At 40.6% G+C, this 20397-nt stretch overlaps 1 protein-coding gene across 2 annotated transcripts; it reads left to right on the forward strand.

Annotated features, from left to right (window-relative positions):
• Positions 1-1454: 1454 nt before the first annotated feature.
• capn7 (calpain 7) lies at positions 1455-18550 on the forward strand. Of its 2 annotated transcripts, XM_022762051.1 has the most exons (22): positions 1455-1594; positions 1899-2007; positions 3834-3991; positions 4108-4175; positions 4513-4752; positions 5431-5517; positions 5945-6071; positions 6403-6488; positions 6595-6688; positions 6899-7045; positions 7379-7485; positions 7609-7729; positions 8217-8361; positions 9064-9163; positions 9430-9565; positions 9688-9763; positions 9985-10130; positions 11046-11108; positions 11213-11343; positions 13110-13202; positions 14271-14459; positions 16030-18550. In XM_022762051.1, exons 1-21 carry the CDS (start codon positions 1493-1495, stop codon positions 14413-14415), a joined length of 2481 nt encoding a protein of 826 aa, XP_022617772.1. In that variant the 5' UTR covers positions 1455-1492; the 3' UTR covers positions 14416-14459; positions 16030-18550. The 2 variants fall into 2 exon arrangements, with proteins under 2 accessions (XP_022617772.1, XP_022617771.1); XM_022762050.1 differs by having other exon boundaries at positions 14271-18550.
• The last annotated feature ends 1847 nt before the right edge of the window (positions 18551-20397 follow it).

Raw genomic sequence — 20397 nt, forward strand, 5'->3', positions numbered from 1 at the left:
ATGTAAGGTATATGTGCAGTCAGATATTAGATCATATAGGTGCAGTGAGTCGGAGTGCTGACACCAGCATTGAGGAAAATACAGTGACTGACCTAAAAGAGCAGTAAACTGTTGATCATCAGTGACTTTGAATGTGTTTTTCTTCTACGTTGTTAGAGATGCAATGCTTACCATTTGTATATTAGCAGACTAATAAAAGGGACCAACAAGACTGCTTCAGTTTTCAATTTCCTGTATGTAACATTTTACATTGTCGGCCAACAGAGGGAGAAAGAGGTTACAGTGAATAAAAATGCTGCAACACAATGTCATTGTTAAATTTTTCTTGCATACTGCAAATATTTACCACATTCACATTACTGACCAATTTTTCACTAAACTCAACATGACCTCCTAACCAAAGACACCACAAACTTTTCTGTGATGGGCCTAGTTAACTGATTATCTTTGGGTTTTGAAGAATATCAGTTTGGGTTCTGTGAAACTGTGAGGGACTTTTCCACCATTCATTTTTTTTCTAACTAAATGATTAATCAAGAAAATAATCCGCTGTTAAATTAAGATACTTATGAATTGCAACTGGCATCATAAGCCACAGGGACCCACGGGGTCCCAGGGCCCCCCTGTTTATAGTGAAACAACCACTGGGAGACACAAAACAACCACAAGGAGACACGAAACTACCACAGAACAACCATGAAGAAACGCAGAACAACCAAATCATTGTTCAATGAATTAAATTATCAAGGGTTCTCTTTGTTAGTACAATTCGTACTTCATTTTCCAAAATGTAAACGAAAAATGGAGCTCAAGTTGTAGCTCATAGTGTAACTCTCCAATTCCCTGGCAGTATTATATACAGTATAAATTGATAAATTGATCAATTTCGGCAGTCAAATCTGGCAACATTTCTGGTTGTATACTTTAACCTGTGGTCGGTTTTGTTTGTTTGTTTTTGTCTTAATTTGTTAAGTTAATTTGTTAAGGATTGTTTGGTTATTATGGCTTGAGCTATACCAATATGTCTTACTAGGATATGCCATTCTGATAAAATTATAAGAAATATCACTTTTATAAGTTACCTAGCAGCAAAAGACTTGGAACGACTTAATTATGAATAGTAAAATGATGCTATGAGGCAGAAGAAACTACATTCAATTTCTTACTGCACTTGAATGCAACTGCCTGCGTCCTCGACTGCGACTGCGCGATTCGTGTCTTCCGGAAACAGCAGGGTTGTTTTGGTATCCGCTAGTACATTAGTTACCTGTCACAAGGTAAAGCAAAGCTTTAACTAACCAGTTTTGGCCAGGGGATTAAGGACGCTCGTCGGGACTTTCCACTATGTTTCTTCCGAGTTGATGAAATGAACTGTGTTGCGAGTGAAACACAGACACTTTGTTAATTTGGCGAATTACGGGAGCTAGCAGTTAGCTAGCCTGCTAGCTGGCTAAGTCAGAGCTTGTCACTCTGTCAACAAGTTGTGTTTAGGATGGACTGCGCGGCGCTGGAGCTCGATGCTGTCAAATTTGCCAAAACAGCTGTTACATATGACCATAATGGCAAATATAACGAGGCTGTATTTTATTATAAGGTAAGTGGCTGTAATTTCAATTAGACAGGTGTAAACGGCTGCTACCTGTCAACATTAGCACTTAGCTCATGTTACCCACAAGTCAACACAGACTTTCACTTGCATATTATAGCTTACCACTTTAAAGTGTAGCTTGAAGGAAATACACTTACATTAAAGAGAAGATCACAAAATAACAAAATTTTATATTTGTCAAGTTACAATAACATTTCATAGAGTTAAGCTTTGGGACTGTCACTGACACAATTTAATAGATATAAAAAATAACTGCTACCACCGCTTCCTTTATGATTGTTTGCTATAGGAGGCAGCCCAGGCCCTGATATATGCTGGCATGGCAGGGTCCAAACTGGAGGGAATCCAGGACAAAGTGAATGAATACTTGGATCGAGTCCAAGCCCTCCACAATGCTGGTAAGCTCACCTGACCAGAGACACAGTGGAACCACTGTTTTATTCTGCTTTTCCTGCATTTAGAGGATACTTAACAACAGAAGCACAACTGCTTGCTTACATCCTGTTTGTTGAACCTTTGTTAACCAAAAGATCTGTTATTATTTGTTTTATTATTTGTTTTATTTTTCAGAGTCATGTTCTTTTACAGTCAAACAGCTGCACACATTCACAGTTTCCATGTACAAATACATGACAGATTCAGTTGGTATTTAAATCACTTATTTCCATATTGTCATGTTTTTGCATTATAAAATACTGCACTGCAATATTCTCTTCAAATCATGAATGCCAAGTCTGACAGCTAATCATTTCCCAAACGTTATCAAGCGTATTTTAGATTTTTAGATTAATTTAGAGAGAAATTTATGAAAAAAAAATCTGTTTTATGCTGTTTTTTTTCCATACAAGCAATCACTGGTTTCATTCAGTTTAATTGGTGTGCCATAACACCTTTAATTTTTGTTGGACATGCATTATAAGTATGTTGATGTTGACAGTGCATATTGATTTGCATACTAGCACGGCAGTTTGAAAGACAAACTGTAATGACTACACAGTATTTACTGTTGTGAACACAAACACGGAAGACAAACAAAAAGTCAACATAGACGTCATGAAAATGCTGTTGTTAAATTAAAAAAGTTTCTTATCTCATGGACAGCAGGAGTTTTTACTGTCTTTATTGTGTTTCTAGTGCTTTTCAGCTTCTACTGTGTTATTACTTATCACTCTCCACTGTGGGCTTCCAGTTTATCTAATCTGATCTAAAGTCTTGCAGAGATGAAGCTTGTGTGAATAGTAACAGGTAAGAAACTATTCAAGAATGTTCCTGAATGGGCCCTCAGGACATACTTTCTCAATTGCTGTCTGACTGCGTTTTTCCATGACTCTGCCCTAATTGTGGGTGTGTGCGTGTTAGCACATGGGTGTGACCACAGAGACTGTTGTGCACAGTGGATGACATTTAGCACAGTGTGTAGCTGTAGTATGTTCCTGCTGTTTACTGTGAGATCAAAAGCAAACTTTCCTGTAACAGCTGCTCTAAAGAGATGAGTGTATTTTTCTTTTCATTTTAATTTCTTTTTTATAATTGTTCATATGGTTTTAATGTTTTACCTCATTCCAGTTAAACTGCAACACATATTGCGTCATTCAAAATGGCCATAAACATCTACTTTAAAACAGTTCCAAAAAATATGAGCATTATAACAGTCATAAAGGGAGGTTTTACTGCAGGGCACTTGTATTAGACTGTACCAGCTTTACCTTGGTAGATCTTATAAACCTGCAGCTGTAAGTGTTACTTTGATGTTGGTCAAAAGATCAAATTTTATTGTCCCATTTTTTTAAACCAAGCTGTTTTAGGAAATGTTTTCTGAAATCCTAAATTCAGATTCAGCATCACTTGTTTCTGTTCTATTTGCTGGTAAAGCAACTGTGGCATTTTGGGTCAGACAGATGAAAAGACTGAACAGCATCAAACGCACCATCCTGACTTAAATTGGACGCTCGTCCAATCGTTCTTGGTTGACTAGATCAGATACAAAAGCCCAACATGGGCATTAAAAACCCTTAAAGATGCAAGAAAGCTGACCATATAAAAAGGGTTTTCCTATCTGTAGCTGTGGTGGAATTAACATCAAAGTTATAGCAACTCAAACTGATGGAGAAATGTAAGCAGTCAGAGGGCTGAATGTATGATCTTGTTTGAAGGACAGCTCCTTCTGCCGCCCAGGTGTCAGTTGTGTGCCCTAACCATTCCTTCTCTGGACCTTTGACCTCAGTCCAGGCACAGAAGAGCGACCCGCTGAAGTCCCGGCAGCAGGTGGACCTGGAGCGCGCCCACTTCCTGGTCACGCAGGCCTTTGAGGAAGATGAGAAGGGAAATGATGATGAAGCCATTGAGCTGTACACTCAGGCTGTGGAGCTGTGCATTAAGACGGTAGCCCCCCCCCACACACACACACACACACACACACACACACACACACTGTTTGTTATCACACTCTCAGTCACATTCCTGTCTGCTTCCTCACTCTCTTCCTGTGTTTCCAACAGTCCAACGAGACATCGGACCAGGCGCTGCAGACCAAGCTGAAGCAGCTAGCACGTCAAGCTTTAGACAGGTAAGTGTGAACATGAAATATTTTATTCCAACTTTATGAGCAACAGTGTATTATGAAAGCCACCATGTTATTACAGTATATCTACATTATTTGTTAATTTATTAGAGTTCTGAATTCAGCTCATTCTGATTCTTAATTTCCTGGATATTTTACATGGTACACCTGTGGTAGTTTGTTTTATTGCTCTTGTGTATTGTGTGTTATTCAAATACATTTGTTTAAATAAAAGAATTGTCAGGATCAGTGCATCATATTGTTTAACAAAATTTTTTTTTTCCTTCTTTGTAAGATTCACTTGGATTTGCAGCTTTAATTAAACAACCTCGTCTTCTTTCAGAGCGGAAGGTCTTAAAGAGTCCCAGTCCAGATCAACTCCAGCCCAGACTCAGGACAGGACGGGCCCCTCTGGAACCAGGCCTGCCAGTGGTGGCAATTCTGGGGGACCAGTCCGCCAGTTTTTCCCCCTTGGGCCAGACTTCAGCCTCCACGACCGACCTCAGCCCCAGCCGGTCCGGGCAGTCCAGTCCAGCGAGCCGCAGGGTCAGCGCTACACGTCTGAAGAGATCGAGGTGCTCAGGTGAGCCGGATGGTGGAACCTGTTGTTCAGTGATACTACATTAGAAAGATTTGTGCCTCACAGGTCCTGGTAGACTGAGAAAAGTCTTTAATACTAATTCACAGTTAGGGAAAAGGTCCAGAACCAGAACATCTTAGCAAACAGTTCTTGGAAATGATTTTAATCCGTAGTGAAATTGAAGTTGCTATACGAACAGTCACAAGGGTCACCAGCCACCAGTGTTACTTCAGTCTTGGTTAAGGACAAGGTGAATGGGATTAAATATTCAGTGTCTGAATATGTGACTGTTAAAGGCTTTTAAAGGTAATTGAAACTGGACTGAAAAAGAGCAACATTTTGTTCATTATATCCTTTGCACATCTCGTGTAATAGTCCTCTGGTGGCATCTGCAGCATAAAATAACCAACTAACTTACAGTGAAAATATTTAGTCTTTGAAATTTCTTTAAAAAAAATGTGGCAACCATGTTAAAATAGAAATAAAAAACTGTGCGAAATCTTAAAGAAAAATTGCAAAAGATGTTTAGGAAAAGATTCGAAATTTGCCACCACACCCCAGAGAAAAATACATTTTTTTTAATATAATTTTTTACTACTACTGCTGACTAAAATCAGGTGTTGGGTTTCTTCAATCTTCAATCTGTTTTGTTGGACTAAACTTGTCCTTCTTTATTTTCAGGAGTACATCTACAATTAACAGCATGGCCTACGTTCCCTTCATGAGTGTGGACCTGAAGGAGCGGTTTGCCTTCCCCGTCCCCTTCTCGTGAGTTTGAGTTTTATTATTTAATGTCAGTTTTTTTTTTCTTTTATATTAGTAGCGCAATGTTAAAGCTAATATATGACAAAAACATTATCACACGAGCCACTTAAGGTTCAACTTTACATTTTTGAATTTTACTGTGGAGAAAGGTTTCGACATCTGTCCTTCCTTTGTACTAAAACGTCTCTTATTCTGTGCACTATTTGTTGTGACAAGGATTTTCTCATTTGTCATGTCTCTCAGTTTCAATTGACTCTCTGCTGCTTCAGTCCTGTAAAATCAGTGTCAGCTGTTAAAGACTTCCTGCATATTGTTTGAGTTGCCGTTAAGCAAATCCACATCAAACTGTCAGATCTCTTAGTGGATCTGAGTCAGTGAGGCAAACACACTTTAATACTTTGTCTTTTTAATCTTTTAATTCTTTAACCAGGGACAAAACGGGGAAACTGGCGCTGTCACCCAAACAGAAAGCCATCTTCTCCCGCTGGGTCCGGCCAGACGAGATCTGCAATAACCCCACCATGATCATGTCTGTGTCCAGCTTCAGCATCAAACAGGTCAGAGGACCCGGCTGCTGTATGTCCATGCACCAACAACAACAGCTTCTCATCTGGATGGTTTTAACTCTAGTGTGGAACATTTTAGCTCCTTTATAGCGTTTGTATCTGAATATTGAACAGAATTGTATAATATATAGTATTTCACATTCTTAATATTGTGTAAATTTAGTCACTGTTCATGACTTTTAAATTCAGCCAGTAGATGACGTGACATCATCCGTCGTAAGGCTTGTCATGGTCGACATGTTAAAATAACCCACAGCATCCAAATGCAAAATGTTCAACTGTCGCATTTCAACTTTTATAATTAATGTGGCCTTCACTCCAGACGGTGGTGTCTGACTGCTCCTTCGTGGCATCACTCGCCATCAGCGCCGCCTACGAGAGGCGCTACAACAAGAAACTAATCACCAGGTACTGGATGGTGCTTTAAGGGTTTCACACCCACCTCCTTCAGCCTCAAGCTCTTATTCTGATGAGTTCAGAATCAACCCTGACACTTTGATCGTGTGTGTTACAGCATCATCTACCCTCAGAACAGGCGAGGGCAACCGGAGTACAACCCGTGTGGGAAGTACATGGTCAAGCTTCACATCAATGGAGTCCCCAGGAAGGTAAAGGACAAATCACCACAGCTGGTTCATCTGTACAGCTGAATATATTACCCTTATGAATGCACCTTCTGCGCACACTGGGCGCAGAGGAAAATGATCTCTGTTGCTGTCAAAATCGTATTTAAGGTTATAATAATTTGCTAATAAACCGGCCATCTGTACGACATCCCTCAAACCGACAACCTGTCTCTGTCTCTGTTCCTGTTGCAGGTGATTATAGATGACTACCTGCCGGTGGATCGTAACGGAGAGCTGCTGTGCTCCTACTCCAGCAACAGGAACGAGCTGTGGGTGTCCCTGATAGAGAAAGCCTACATGAAGGTGATGGGAGGCTACGACTTCCCTGGCTCCAACTCGGTGAGTGAAGGAGGAGAAACCGAGAGACGTGGCTGTTTTTCAACAACGTCATTCACCTGCTTTCCTAGATAAAAAAAGATTGTAAAGTAAAAAACTGGCTAAAAATAAGGAGTATTTAAATAAAGCTTTGTTAAAAATAATATCAATTTGTAATAAGACACATCTGATCACTTCTATGTCTTGAAAGTTTTGGAAAAAGTTTTTTTTAAATATTAGCGGCCATTTTTCCAAGTCACTCTCAGCAGACTGAATACGAACCAACGTCTGATGCTTCTCAAGAAATTAGTCTGCGATAACAGAGTCAGAGTTTTCATATTTTGTTGCGTGTTACAGAACATCGATTTGCATGCGCTCACCGGCTGGATCCCTGAACGCATCGCTATGCACTCTGACAATCAGTCATTCAGCAAGGATGACACCTTCCGCATGCTCTTCCAGAGGTGAGAATTACACAGAGAAAAGAAGTTATCTTCAAGTTTAAAAGGACTTCTTGACCTTTTTTTTTTTTTTTTTTTTCTCCCTCTGTATCTGCTTCTCTCTCTCTCTCTCTCTTCATTTCCCAGGTTTCACAGGGGTGACGTCCTCATCACCACGGCAACAGGAGTGATGACAGAGGAAGAAGGGGATAGATGGGGTTTAGTGCCAACACACGCCTACGCTGTTCTTGACATCAGGGAATACAAGGTTAGCGTAATTAAAGTAGTAGCGTTTTTTTTGATGCATTTGCTAAAAGCTACAAAATCCTCAACGTTATGAGTTCTGCTGGTAAACTCTCAGTTTGCTCATTTGACTCCATGTACAACTGGAATTAAAATGGAGTCGTATCAATTCAGCATTACTGATTTAGAATTAATGGTGCCATTGAAGCTCCTGTAAGGGAGGTGTTGTGCTGAACCGTTCACATATCCTGTTCACATATTCACACATCACTGGAGAGTTGGTGTGTATTTCCATTGAGTCAAATATAAAATAAGAAGATTTGTGCATGGTGTCACTGGCAGTTGTGAGCCCTGACTCGTTTAACAAGCTTCTCATCTCAGTGAAAATCTGCAAAGGGCGAGAAAATCAGATGTTCAGATGTCGGTAGATAATGAAATCTCACCGTCCTTCCTGCTATTCGTATCTTTTTTTAATTAACACCATGTCTGCGGGGGAACGTTTTTCTTCTTAGGGAATGCGTTTCCTGCAGCTGAAGAATCCATGGAGTCATCTGCGGTGGAAGGGGCGCTACAGCGAGCGAGATGAGAAGAACTGGACGCCCGAGCTCCTCAAATACCTCAACTTTGACCCCAAGACGGCACAGAAGTTCGATAATGGTATACCAAGTCTTAAATAGCATAAATCTTCCTACAAGTTAGTATTGACACGGTATGCTAGTATATATATTTAGCTGCAGGTCATAAATTTATGGAGCTCCTATTGCAGTAAAACTGACATGGAGACAGATTCATTTTATATCCTGGGAAGTACTTGAAGAAATTAGTAGTTTGGGTAATTACTTCACAAATTATAAAGATTAGGCAACATAAAATGTATGATTACTTGAATAGGAAGCAGAGGCACTTTAGAATGATATGCAGCGTGATAATTCAGCAGGAGCACACTTTTATCCAAGCTACTTTAGAAATGAGCGACTCTGTGATGAATCCCCAGCAGCTGTACTGGGAGGACGCTTCATCAAAAACAATTAGCAGCGCAGTGGGAAGCCAGTGAGGGGAATCAGTGCACAGGCTGAAGTAGGGACCAGATGACCGTCAGCATAAATATTATAGAAAAAATGTCACAAAAACTGTAATAGAGGAGCCTGTTGTCTAGACAGTAATAGAATTTCAACGTGTACATCTCACCCTTAAAAAGTGAATTCATACTTTTCACATCACGAGTGACTTCTCTGTCCTCACTAGTTAAAGTTAAAAGTCAATATGTCACTGCAGGGAACTCTATGCCTGAAGTTTAAGCCACAGAAATGAAGCTCTATTCAGGTGACACATACGTTGCTTTCCTGTGTTGCTCTCCAGGTGTTTTCTGGATCGCGTGGGAGGACCTTTGTCAGTACTATGATGTCATCTACCTGAGCTGGAACCCTGCCTTGTTCAAAGATTCCTCCTGTATTCACAGGTGTGTGTGTGTGTGTGGTTCAGTTTCAGTAACTTGATGATGTGTCGGTCAGTATTCGTCTTTACATAAAACAAGTTTCAACTCAAATTTGGCCCCCTAGAACAGTTTCCTTTTTTGAAGTGTATGATTTCCCCGTTGTGTTTAACTCGAGATGAAAACGTGTGTGTGCACCTGCTTCTGTTAGGTATGCAAATTTATATGCTGTATTGATCAGAGCAGATGGACCCAGTCTGAAGCATGTGTTGTGGTTTGTGTTTCGTCTGCAGTAGCTGGGATGGGAAGCAGGGCCCAGTGAAGGACGTCTACAGTCTGGCCAACAATCCCCAGTACAAGCTGGAGGTCCAGTGTCCAGCAGGTGGCGCTGCCGTGTGGGTGCTGCTCACCAGACACATCACTGACAAGGTGGAGATACAGAGCTGAGAGATACTGACAACGTCATATTATTAAACCTCACCGCCAGTAATGTGGTACTTTACTTACCTCACTTTTATCTAATGACTGTTTTCTGCTTGTTCGTTTTCCAGGATGATTTTGCACAAAACAGGGAGTTTATCACACTGGTCGTTTACAAGACAGATGGGAAGAAGGTTTACTACCCAGGTAAGGATCGATGAGATGCCTTAGAAGACGAGTTCTCTCCGCAGGACTGAGCTGTGAGATATGTCCTGTAGATGGGAGGCAGCAGGGGTTTGAAGGCAGTACTCCACAAAGCCTTTATTTCTGCTCCGCTCACACGCAATATGGTCAGATGCCTGGAAGACACAGGGCAGTTAACCCTCTGGTTAGTCGCTATAACCAACCTCCCCTGGCTCCCTCCACAGCGGACCCTCCTCCTTACATCGATGGCATCCGCATCAACAGCCCACACTACCTGACCAAGATGAGACTGACCAGCGCGGGGACGCACACCTTCACACTGGTGGTTTCCCAGTACGAGAAACAAAACACCATCAACTACACACTGAGGGTGAGAAGAACTTTTGTGTTGTTGTGCTGTGTTTAAGGTGTCTGTGTGTGTGTGTGTGTGTGTGTGTGTGTGTGTGTGTGTGTGTGTGTGTGTGTACACGTGTGACCTAAATATATTTTTTTTCAGTAGTTTATAATTCATGGACTCCTCTTGTTATTAACTGCAGAGAGGACTGTGGAGAATAGTTCATACTGAAATCACTCATTAAAATCAAACATGTGCTCTGTACATGTGTGTGTGTGTATGTATGTGTGTGTGTGTATGTTTGCATTCTGTGTGTAACTGCTGCAAGCTCTCTCTCGCTCTCTCTCTCTCTCTCTCTCTCTCTAACTGTGAAAACGACCCCCCCTCGGCTCAAATCAGCGTTTCTCTTTGAAAAATCGTCCTGAGAGGAACTGATTCAACTCTCTCTTGTTCACTGAACAGTTCACCTGAGATCAAAGCCATAAGCAGGAAATGTGATTTTTCTTTTTTAATTTTTCTCCCCCCCTGATGTTTCTCTTACCAGAACAGAACAGCGCTAATATCAAAGATCTATTTTGTCGACAGATAGTCATGAATAAGTACATCCACCATTTGGAAACATGCTACACTTTGTCTTACACGGCTGCTGGTAACGAAACAGAAATTTCTTCACTTGTGGCTCAGGACGTAGATACTGGAGCAAGATACTGAAACCCATATTGCCTCTGATGGCTGTTCCATCAGTGTGTGAATGGGTGAATGTGGCATGTACTGTAAAGAGCTTTGACTAGTCCGTAAGACCAGAAACACAGTCCATGCAGTCCATGTACCGTTTACTTTCTGACCAACTGGAATTATACCCAGTGTCTTATTTTCCATCTGCCACCTGGATTTCTTTTGACCGGCTCATGTTCAGTGTCATATAATAACAAAATGTGTTTCTTTACCCAGGTGTACTCTGGATGCAAATTCACCTTCTCCAAGATCCCAAATCCCTTCACTCACACCAAAAGGGTACGTTATCACCTACAACCCATGTACAAGTTAACAGGCAGACATTATTTATAGTGAATTTTCATGTTTAATTATTGTGTTCTGGTCTCTGTTTGTCTCTTCAGATCAACGGCCAGTGGAAGGGGCTCACTGCCGGAGGTTGTGGGAACTATAAGGACTCGTACAAACACAACCCCATCTATCAGATTAACCTGGAGCGGCCGGGACCGCTGCTCATCGAGCTCCGAGGATCCAGGTCAGGCTCATACCGAGGACAGATTGACCCATATAGCTTCAAGTTCAAGTTTATTTGTACAGCACAGTATCATTCAAAAACAATTCAAAGTGGTTTACATGGTTGTAGAACAATATATAAACTTTCCAATGATATCTGACAATGGCCAATTAGCCTTGAAATCACATGATTTCTGCTCTACTAGATTCAAAGCTGGTGGTCTATAAAAGCCTTTGTCATGCCGTCTTTACTGCATCTCTGCTGCTAATGGTGCACTCAGTCGACGTAACGCCAGCAGCTCCAGCATTTTCATCTGGGTTTCTAAGTGCTACTTCAGAAACGTCATCAATTTTTACCCTGGTGGGTAAAATTTAGATTTAANCGCATATCTGCCTCAGTTCAGTCGACGTAACGCCAGCAGCTCCAGCAGGAAAATGTTTCAGCGACCTAAAGCTTTAGTCTAGTTAAAGACGATCAGCTTTAGTGTTTTTCATCTGGGTTTCTAAGTGCTGCTTCAGAAATGTCATCAATTTTTACCCTGGTGGGTAAAATTTAGATTTAATGACATGATTAAAAATGGAAAATATTGACACTAAAAAAACAACTAGTAGCTTCACTTGAGAAATACTGGATCAAACCCACACCTGCCATTTCAGTATATTTTATACTGTTACTGTAACATCCTCTATGACCTTCAGATGGATATAAAAACCTGAGCAGTCATGTTGTAAATCCATGGAAACATAAGGCCGGTGCTTCCCCCGCTGCCATTTCATTTCACTTCATTTAAATAAATCTGTCCGACTTATTAAGGACTCATTAACAGGATGACTCAGGGACTTTTCCCAATGTGGCATTATCACCTAATGATCCTCTGGCACTTTCTCTCTCTCACAGAAACACACACACACACACACACACACACACACACACACACACACACACACACGCACACACCAGGATGACTCAGTGATTGCAGTGTTTTAATTCTGCCTCCTAACTCCAGTGACATGACAAATATTCTGTTGCATTTCACACTGTCTCTCATCATGTTACATAATTATATACATTACTGGAGACAATAAGATAAATTAAACACCTATCTGTATTTTCCACAGTCGCTGACGAATGAGTGACTGTAAACTTAGACTCTCATATCACCAGCATGCACAGACTGTAGAGAGGTCAGGAATGTGTGGATTACTTTAATCACTTCAGATATTTCTTATCTGTAGTTTCCTGTAACTTATTGACTAGTCTGACTCATTGGATGTAGGCTGTGGGTGCACGCCTGCCACTGGGCGCCTTATCCAGGCAGCATTACCCTCCATATCCGCTTCACCTGCCTGTTACCTTCTTTTCAAAATCCCCTTCGCTACAACAAACGACAACAACCTCCGAGCTGCAGCCTAAATGCTGAAAATGGCGAGTTTTGGTGAATATTTGGATCGTGCAATTAAATTTTCTTTTTATTTTTGAGGTGTTTTCAGTGCTCACCTCACTGTGCAAATGTTCCACCCAAGATGATTGTGATCGGTTTAAAGAAATGCAAACACCCAGAGCTTTTTCCTCTTCCCCACAAACCAGCATTTATCATTTGTCGGTTCTGCTCCTGACTACAGCTCGATCAAACTTTATTAGCAAGAAAGATAAATGTTGAAACAGCAGGAGATTATTCAGATGAAATATACTCAAAATGCATGAGTGAAAATATACAAATTAAAGAACAGATATAGTGAGGATCAACATAACTGTGTGACCACTGCTTGCTGTCTTTGTGTGTGCAGGCAGTACAGCGTTGGTTTTGAGATGGTGACGGTGTCGACGGTCGGGGAGCCGGGTGCAGCAGCCTCCCAGAAGAAGAGCAGCGGAGATTACAGGTACGGTCGGCCTAACGGACAGGCCTCACAGCGCAGAGCACTCACAGGTGGAGGGAAGGTAAAGGTTGTAGGTCTGCAGTCGGGTCTGCTGGAGCACAGAAACACTCACTCAGCGTGGTTGTTTACCATCATCACACAACAATAGCGTGAAATGAATTTTCCAGCCTCACTGTGCAGACACACTAATGTACAATGAATAAAGGAAATAATTCGATTGGCAACAACTAATGACATTTGAACGCTTGTAGAGAAACCTAAACAAGAGCATTTATAATTCCAAACATCGCAGTATTATTAGTTAAGTTATTTTTCCAATTGATCAAACAAAAGTAAGTTAGTCTGTCTCTTGAAGGAGACATTTCCACATTATATTTTAGAACTACCTCTTGACACTGAGCCTCTCCTCTGATTGGCTGATTTTGTTTCTGAGTGATGGAATAACAATATAGCAGATTTCAGGTCAACACTCCTGCAAGACAGAATTAATATAGAGACTAGACTTGCTAAAGGTAAAGGAATGTTTACATTCAGTGAAATTACTTTAAATACATTTTTCAAAAACTTGTTCATTTTGTTATCATGGGCAGTTTTATCAGTTTGAAATGAAATCGGTGAGTGTGATGAGATACACTACACCTACACTAAATGGGAAATTAATTTGTTAACGTAAAAGTAAAGAACTTCATCAACAATTCCAGTTTATTTGGATATTTATAATATCACATACAGTATTTATAATTTACAGACACACATCAGCAACAGTCAGAGTCCAGGAGACAAGAACTGTTATTGTGACCATTTCCACAGGAATTGCGACACAGATCAGCATGTCAGGGATGTCACATAGGTCGGCCACGTGTCTCTGGACATAGTGTGTCTTTATACACACACACACACACACACACACACACACAAACACTGCTGTCACTTCTTCTTCACTGTGTAATGTCACATTAAAGTAATTGGGGATGGGAAGGGGAGACGTGTTCTGCAGAGTAATCTGATTTCAGTTTTCACCCGTTTGTTTTTTTCTTTTTTCTCACTCTTTGTCTTTCTCTCTTTTTCCAGATGCGGTTTCTGCTACATGGAGGCCGACCACGTCCCAGCAGGCATCTACAACGTCATCCCCACCACCTTCCTGCCCAAACAGGAAGGACCCTTCTTCTTGGACTTTGCCAGCACCGCGCCCCTCAAGGTCTCCCAGCTTCAGTGAAGACGGAGCTGGGAGAGAGGACGGGGGCAGGGATTGGGAGGAAGGTACTTGTCAGGGGATATTTCTGATGTTTCTGTCTGAATGTGATGAGGTGTCACGGCCTCCATGAAGCCCAAAGAGCCCAGAATGTGACCGGTAGCTTCGACTAAACACCGTCTCAGCCTGTCGCCGTCCTCTCTGGCTGAATCCTTTTGCTGACGTAAATGGACAGATCGTGGACTTGAACTTCAGCATTGACGTGATGTTACCACACAGTTATGGTGAAGGAATAAATCATCAATAAGGAGTCATCAGGAGGAACTTCAGTATGGAATAGAACCCGTCAACCGTCAAGGCGTTTTCGCAACAGAATTAAATAATCTTTTCGCCAAAAAAAACAAAACCGGACAGATTAATCGTGATGAAAGCCAGATGGATCAATTGGCATCGACATTGGATTTCACGAGACGACAGTAATCACATGACCACATCCTGGACTCGACTGGATGTGGGGAACTAACAGGGTTGAAACGAACACCAGCTGCCTGAGAGCTGCAAATTCTGTTCAGGTCCTGTTTTGCTGCATTGAGCATCTCATCAGTACAGAAGTGGAAGTCTCAGACTCACCACTGGTTGGAATTTGATGAATGTTATGGTAGTTTTGAGTTTTCACATGAGGGGTGGAAATCATTTTTGGTCTGGGATTTTTCTTTCATGGTTGCGGCCCCTTATATTCAGTGGTGCATGACCTCAGTATCTTAGACCAGTGGATTTTTTAAGTTAGACCATGGACCCCAATTTGATCGGTGTCCCAGGGTTTTCTTCTTTTACATATTTTACTTCAGAAAGTGTTTGAAACTCATGACCGACATAGTCATACATTCTGGATGGCATTATAGTGAAAATAGATTAGAGGCTGTTGGAGTAGCATATTAACGCCCATGATGTGAGAGTGACATGTTCAGCTATCACATGGCCGGAGTGTTTAGTTGTCCGCAAACTTTTCGGCCAAGTTGTGGATCTCAGTTGAGACTTTGGGTGCTATTGGACAAGGTTTCGAGGTCGTCTGACTCGTTATTCGAGGCCAGTGACGCGTCCATACAGGCGGGTGGAGGGAAGGGTTCGTGATGATGAGACCTGTCAATCATGTAGTGTATAGACAGTTAGAAATGCCAGCTATCTCCCGTCAATACACCCGTAGCCCTGCCGAGTAACGACCTGTTTGCTGTGTTTATTTATTTCAAAGTAATGAGAAAGAAATAAAAATTTAGGGTCTGGGAAAAAATACACATGAAAAGTTGCAGAAACGTGTGAGGACCACAGCGTTGGTCAGATGTCTGAGATGCTCATTATTGCAAAACTACTTGAATAAGAAGCAGTTGCTTGAAACTGGCAGCCACGATACAAAAAGCAAAACATTATTCCTCAAACGAAGTCCTCAGTTGTTCTTCTCTCTAAATATTTATTTGCCCAAAAACTGATCAGACTTATTTGGCTCCCAGGAGTCGAACAGTTCAGAGTCTCTGCCAAAATAATAAACGCTGTTTTAGAGTCTGACAGGTTGAAGGGGGAGAGTTAAAGTTTCCTCAAATGACCATGAAGGTTATTTTTTTGTTTTTTGTTTTTAATTCTCAGGAGCAGTGCAGCAGAGCAGCACCACAGGGAATCCAGTATGGCAGCAGTTGAATGATGTCTCTTCATGTTGTCTGTGGATGTGACGGCTGAGTGAGAATTATCAGCCTGATTTCACTGACGGGCCTCACGTCAGCACTCAGCACTGCTTGAGGCAGGTATCGCACACCGTACGTGTTATACCTGTGTGTGCGTGTGTGTGTGTGTGTGTGCATGTGTAAATGTTTTGGTTTTCATTTTAAACCTTTCAAAGGTAAAAATTTAAATGTATTGCCAAGTATACATCCTGTTTACTTTTATGTTACCAAACTGCACTTTTTTTTTTTCTTTTTTTTTTTCTTTTTTTTAATAATTTCTCTTCCTGTTTGTTGTCAAACACAGTATGTCAGTATATGGAAATGAACATGTCACATGGCAAAACGATTATCAGAAAGCGGCTCATCTGAATTCACCTCCTCAGTTTTCAATGGGAAAGGTTTCTTTTCGGGTGACTTCACCCGTCAGCAGCCGCCCGCATAAAAAATTATGCTGCTAAATTCTTCGCGTCACTAGCGAAGCTTTGCAGCCGTGCCATAACTTCCCTGGCAACAGCGTTTGTTGAGATGACGGAAGTGCTTTGGTGGATTTGCTGAATGAGATTGTGGGACTTTATGTTGCGGTGCGTGTCCAACCAGGAGCGTTGAGTGTTAAATTTAACACCAGGGTTTTGTTGCATCATGGGGAAGCAGTCCTCCAGTAGCGCACTCAGCAGCTGGATGTGCGTCTGAAACACATTCTAGCTAAGTCAAAGCATCGAATGACTTTCAGTCACAGACATAAACATGGTGAGTGTTGCCTTTTATTGCGTTGCAACTTGCTGCTAGTACAGTTGCCAGTTTATTAGGTACATCTAGCTCAAACTGATGCAGTGTAATACAACAGTCCTGCAGTAAATTCTCCTACATGAAGGTTATAATATTCAGTTTGTGTTGATATTGTTTTAAAGATGTTGATTCAGCAGTGTGAACATCTTGGTGGTTGCAGTTGAACTCTATTGTTTTGTATTAAGAGAAACACCACACTGTTGAATGTAATACAGTTGAACAGCAACACAAACTTACAGCCTTCACTATACAAACTTCACATTATAACCTTCATAAAGGAGGATTTACTGCAGCACTGTTGTATTAGATTGCATCAATTTTAGCTTGGTGTTCCTAATAAACTGCCAACTGTTATGCTCTTTTTTTTCCTCTTTGTTGCATTGCAGTGACCAGACAAACCCTCTACAGGTCAACGTTGGAGAAAAATTTACTTATTTTTGAGCGTAAAAGTTGATTCTTGAGTTTGAGAATGTGTTTATCTTAACAGAAGGTTTAGGTTAGTATCTGTTACATAAGCTGTCAACTGCATCTCACATAGAGTTTGTTCAGTTGACATGAAGAAGTAGTGTGTGGACCTTGAGTTAAGATTCGTCAGTTACCTTATTTTCTGCTAATTTCAGTGCGACTTCAGTCACAGATGTTTCCACGTTAGTGAAGTGAATCCGATTGCAGCGGACTACACAGGGTAACACAGTGTTGAGACTCCATGTCCTCACATAAACTTTTTCTGTTTTCTGAGCATGAAGCAATTGTAAAGTCACTCTCACAGCTCCATGTTGCCGCAGTAAGAGTCTGCAAGTATTGAATATTTTAATTTTAATCGACTGTTAAGTCAGTAAAATGTAAGAAGAAATGTAAAGATCACATCTTCACATTGCTTAAATTGCAAACAGTACAAACCTCAAAATATTCAGCAAACCATCTCATTTCTGAATCTGGAACCAGGAATGTTTTTGGCGATATGAACTGATAAATGAATCAATTGATTAAGTAAATATTCAAATTGGTGCTGATGTATTTTCGGCTGAAAAATCAGCTGATTTGTGAAGGGTATTCCCTCCACTGCGGCCTCTGTAGTCGTGTGCACGTGGCTCAAACTGTAGCACACAAAACTTGTATGATTTAATGTTGTTTCCTACAAACCTCGGCTTTGCTAAACAATCATTTAGGTCATTTTAAAGAATTAAAAATCCACAGGTCTCATAGTGTCTCACAGTGACTCAACACACAGGTGAACTTTGACCCGTTTCACAGTAAAACCTCTGGGGTGCATGATAACAACTGTCACTTATAATCACTGTTAACAATCCTTCATAGTAAAAACCAGTGCTGACTGGAGGCTGACCGTAAATGAACTAATAACCCTGCTGTGCTAAAAGGTTGAAAAAAATAATAATAGCTTTAAATATCCATTGCCAAGCACTTCTGTCAAATATCCACTTGTTCATTCATGATAATTCTAACTGTTATGAGTACTCTGTCTTTGTCACCATGTTATGTTATGTCGTTTTAACTGGCAACAAGCCAACTCATGTAAAGATGCAGCAGGACAATCGTGCGGCGACCTGTTGTATGAATGATGATGTAATGTTTGCAGAACTTGCACTAAATGTTGGGTAGACTGATGTGTTCGAACTTTGAATACAGAAAATTGTATCTGCTTCTGTCTGTCATTTATTTATTTATTTACATGGAAGTGGAGGGGACTTTTATTTTGATAGCAATAATGACATGAGATTTTGTACCTTCTGCTTCCGAAGTCACTGTGTGATGTAAATGATTTGAGTAAGGATGTAAACAGGCTAACAAAGGCTAACAATCATGTGAAAAATAGTAAGACAGTCACATGGCAACATCACCTACACAGTGTGACACATTCTTGTATATTCAAACACAACATAAGTGATCACAGGAAGTTACCTCCTAAACATTTCTGGCCACAGTCACAACTAATCTCCATCATGCTAATGTGAATGGGAAGGTTAAATCAAAACCACGTGGCTACTGATGACCAGGAGAGGCGGAGACTTCACCTCCACCTACACGTCTGTCTGTGCTGACTCCAATCAAAGCCTGGAGGCCTGTAACTGACGTAAACATTAAATTCAGCGTTTTACACTTAAAGCAGAAATGTTAAATGAAGAGGTAAAACCACCACATGGATCCACTGGACCTCATCACTCCCCATGATGATGGTCATTCTACATTATCTGTAAATATGTTTAGTTTGGAAGTGCACAGCACTGAGCCGAGGTTTCATCAGCTGAAAACTCTGGTAAGTTTATGATCTTTTTTAGTTTTCCTTGTTGTTATTTAAAGTGTAGGTGCAAAGTATTAATTAATATAAATGTTCTTTTCAGATGTCGTCCAGCTGACAGTGAAGTTGTGTGGCTGCGGTGATTGAAGGATACAGCCAAGGAAAAGGAGGTGATCCCTTATAATTCACCTCAGTTCAAGCCACAAGCACCAAACTTATTGAAAGAAGAGAATCTATATTATACAAAGTATATTATTTTTTATAGGTATAGCTGATCGATAGAAAAATAAGTGACACACAGTTCCAGCTTCTAAATTATAAAGATTTGCCGCCAAAAAAAAAAATCTTGGAAAAAGCCAAAACATGACCAACACATCAACCACACACCAGGTTTAATTGAAACAATGTGGAACAAGCAAAAGGACCCACACCAAAAGAAAAAAATTATCTTTTTTTTAATTAAGGAAACAAGTATGGAAAAATAAAAAATAGAAATGGTATTAAAGTAGTTTTTGTATGGCACTTTTCTCAGTGCTTTGAAAATAAGAGTCAGTATCGTGAACTAAAGAAAAAAATCACATTACATAAAACATCTAAAATGATTTTAAAGAAGTGATTAAAAAGAAGGTCCAAAATTTATATAATTAAATTGGTAGAAATTTTATATTTATAGATTGCCAATGTGAAGTTAAAACTGGTTTATTGGATATTTTCTTTCAGTTAGAATCACAGCTCCTTGGACTAAAACATCTCTGCTGAATCAACATTTCTATTTATAGATTTATACTGTATCAGTCTGCATTAATCTGATTCCTAAACCTTATCAAAAGTACAGAGGTCAAGGTTCAGAGGTCACAGCAGCCAGTTAATTGTAAGCAGGGAAGCTATTTCCTCAGATAGAAGTCAGAGAGGCATTTTTTTTGGCTATTAACACCAAAACCCACCTTCTTATGTTCTGTACATCAGATTTTATCTTTATAGAAGTCATATGAGAGAGCAGAATTTGTTTTTGAAATAAGATGACTAGACAGCTGGTCGTCTGTCTGAACGAGGCGACACACTGATGAGGCATGAAGGTTAATCTAATGTTCGTACCCCTCCATGTCGACAACAGTGGCAATAAAAAAAGAGGCTGAAAGGTCAATTTAAGCGTGTGAAGAGGGAGAGGGTCATTGGAAAACCACAGAAAGGACGGGTTGTGTTGTTGAATTAGACAGAGCCTGCTGTGCTGTTAGAAGCACGTGTCTGAGA

Source organism: Seriola dumerili, unplaced genomic scaffold, assembly GCF_002260705.1.
Source record: "Seriola dumerili isolate Sdu_G_001 unplaced genomic scaffold, Sdu_1.0 BDQW01000435.1, whole genome shotgun sequence".
NCBI lineage: Eukaryota > Metazoa > Chordata > Actinopteri > Carangiformes > Carangidae > Seriola > Seriola dumerili.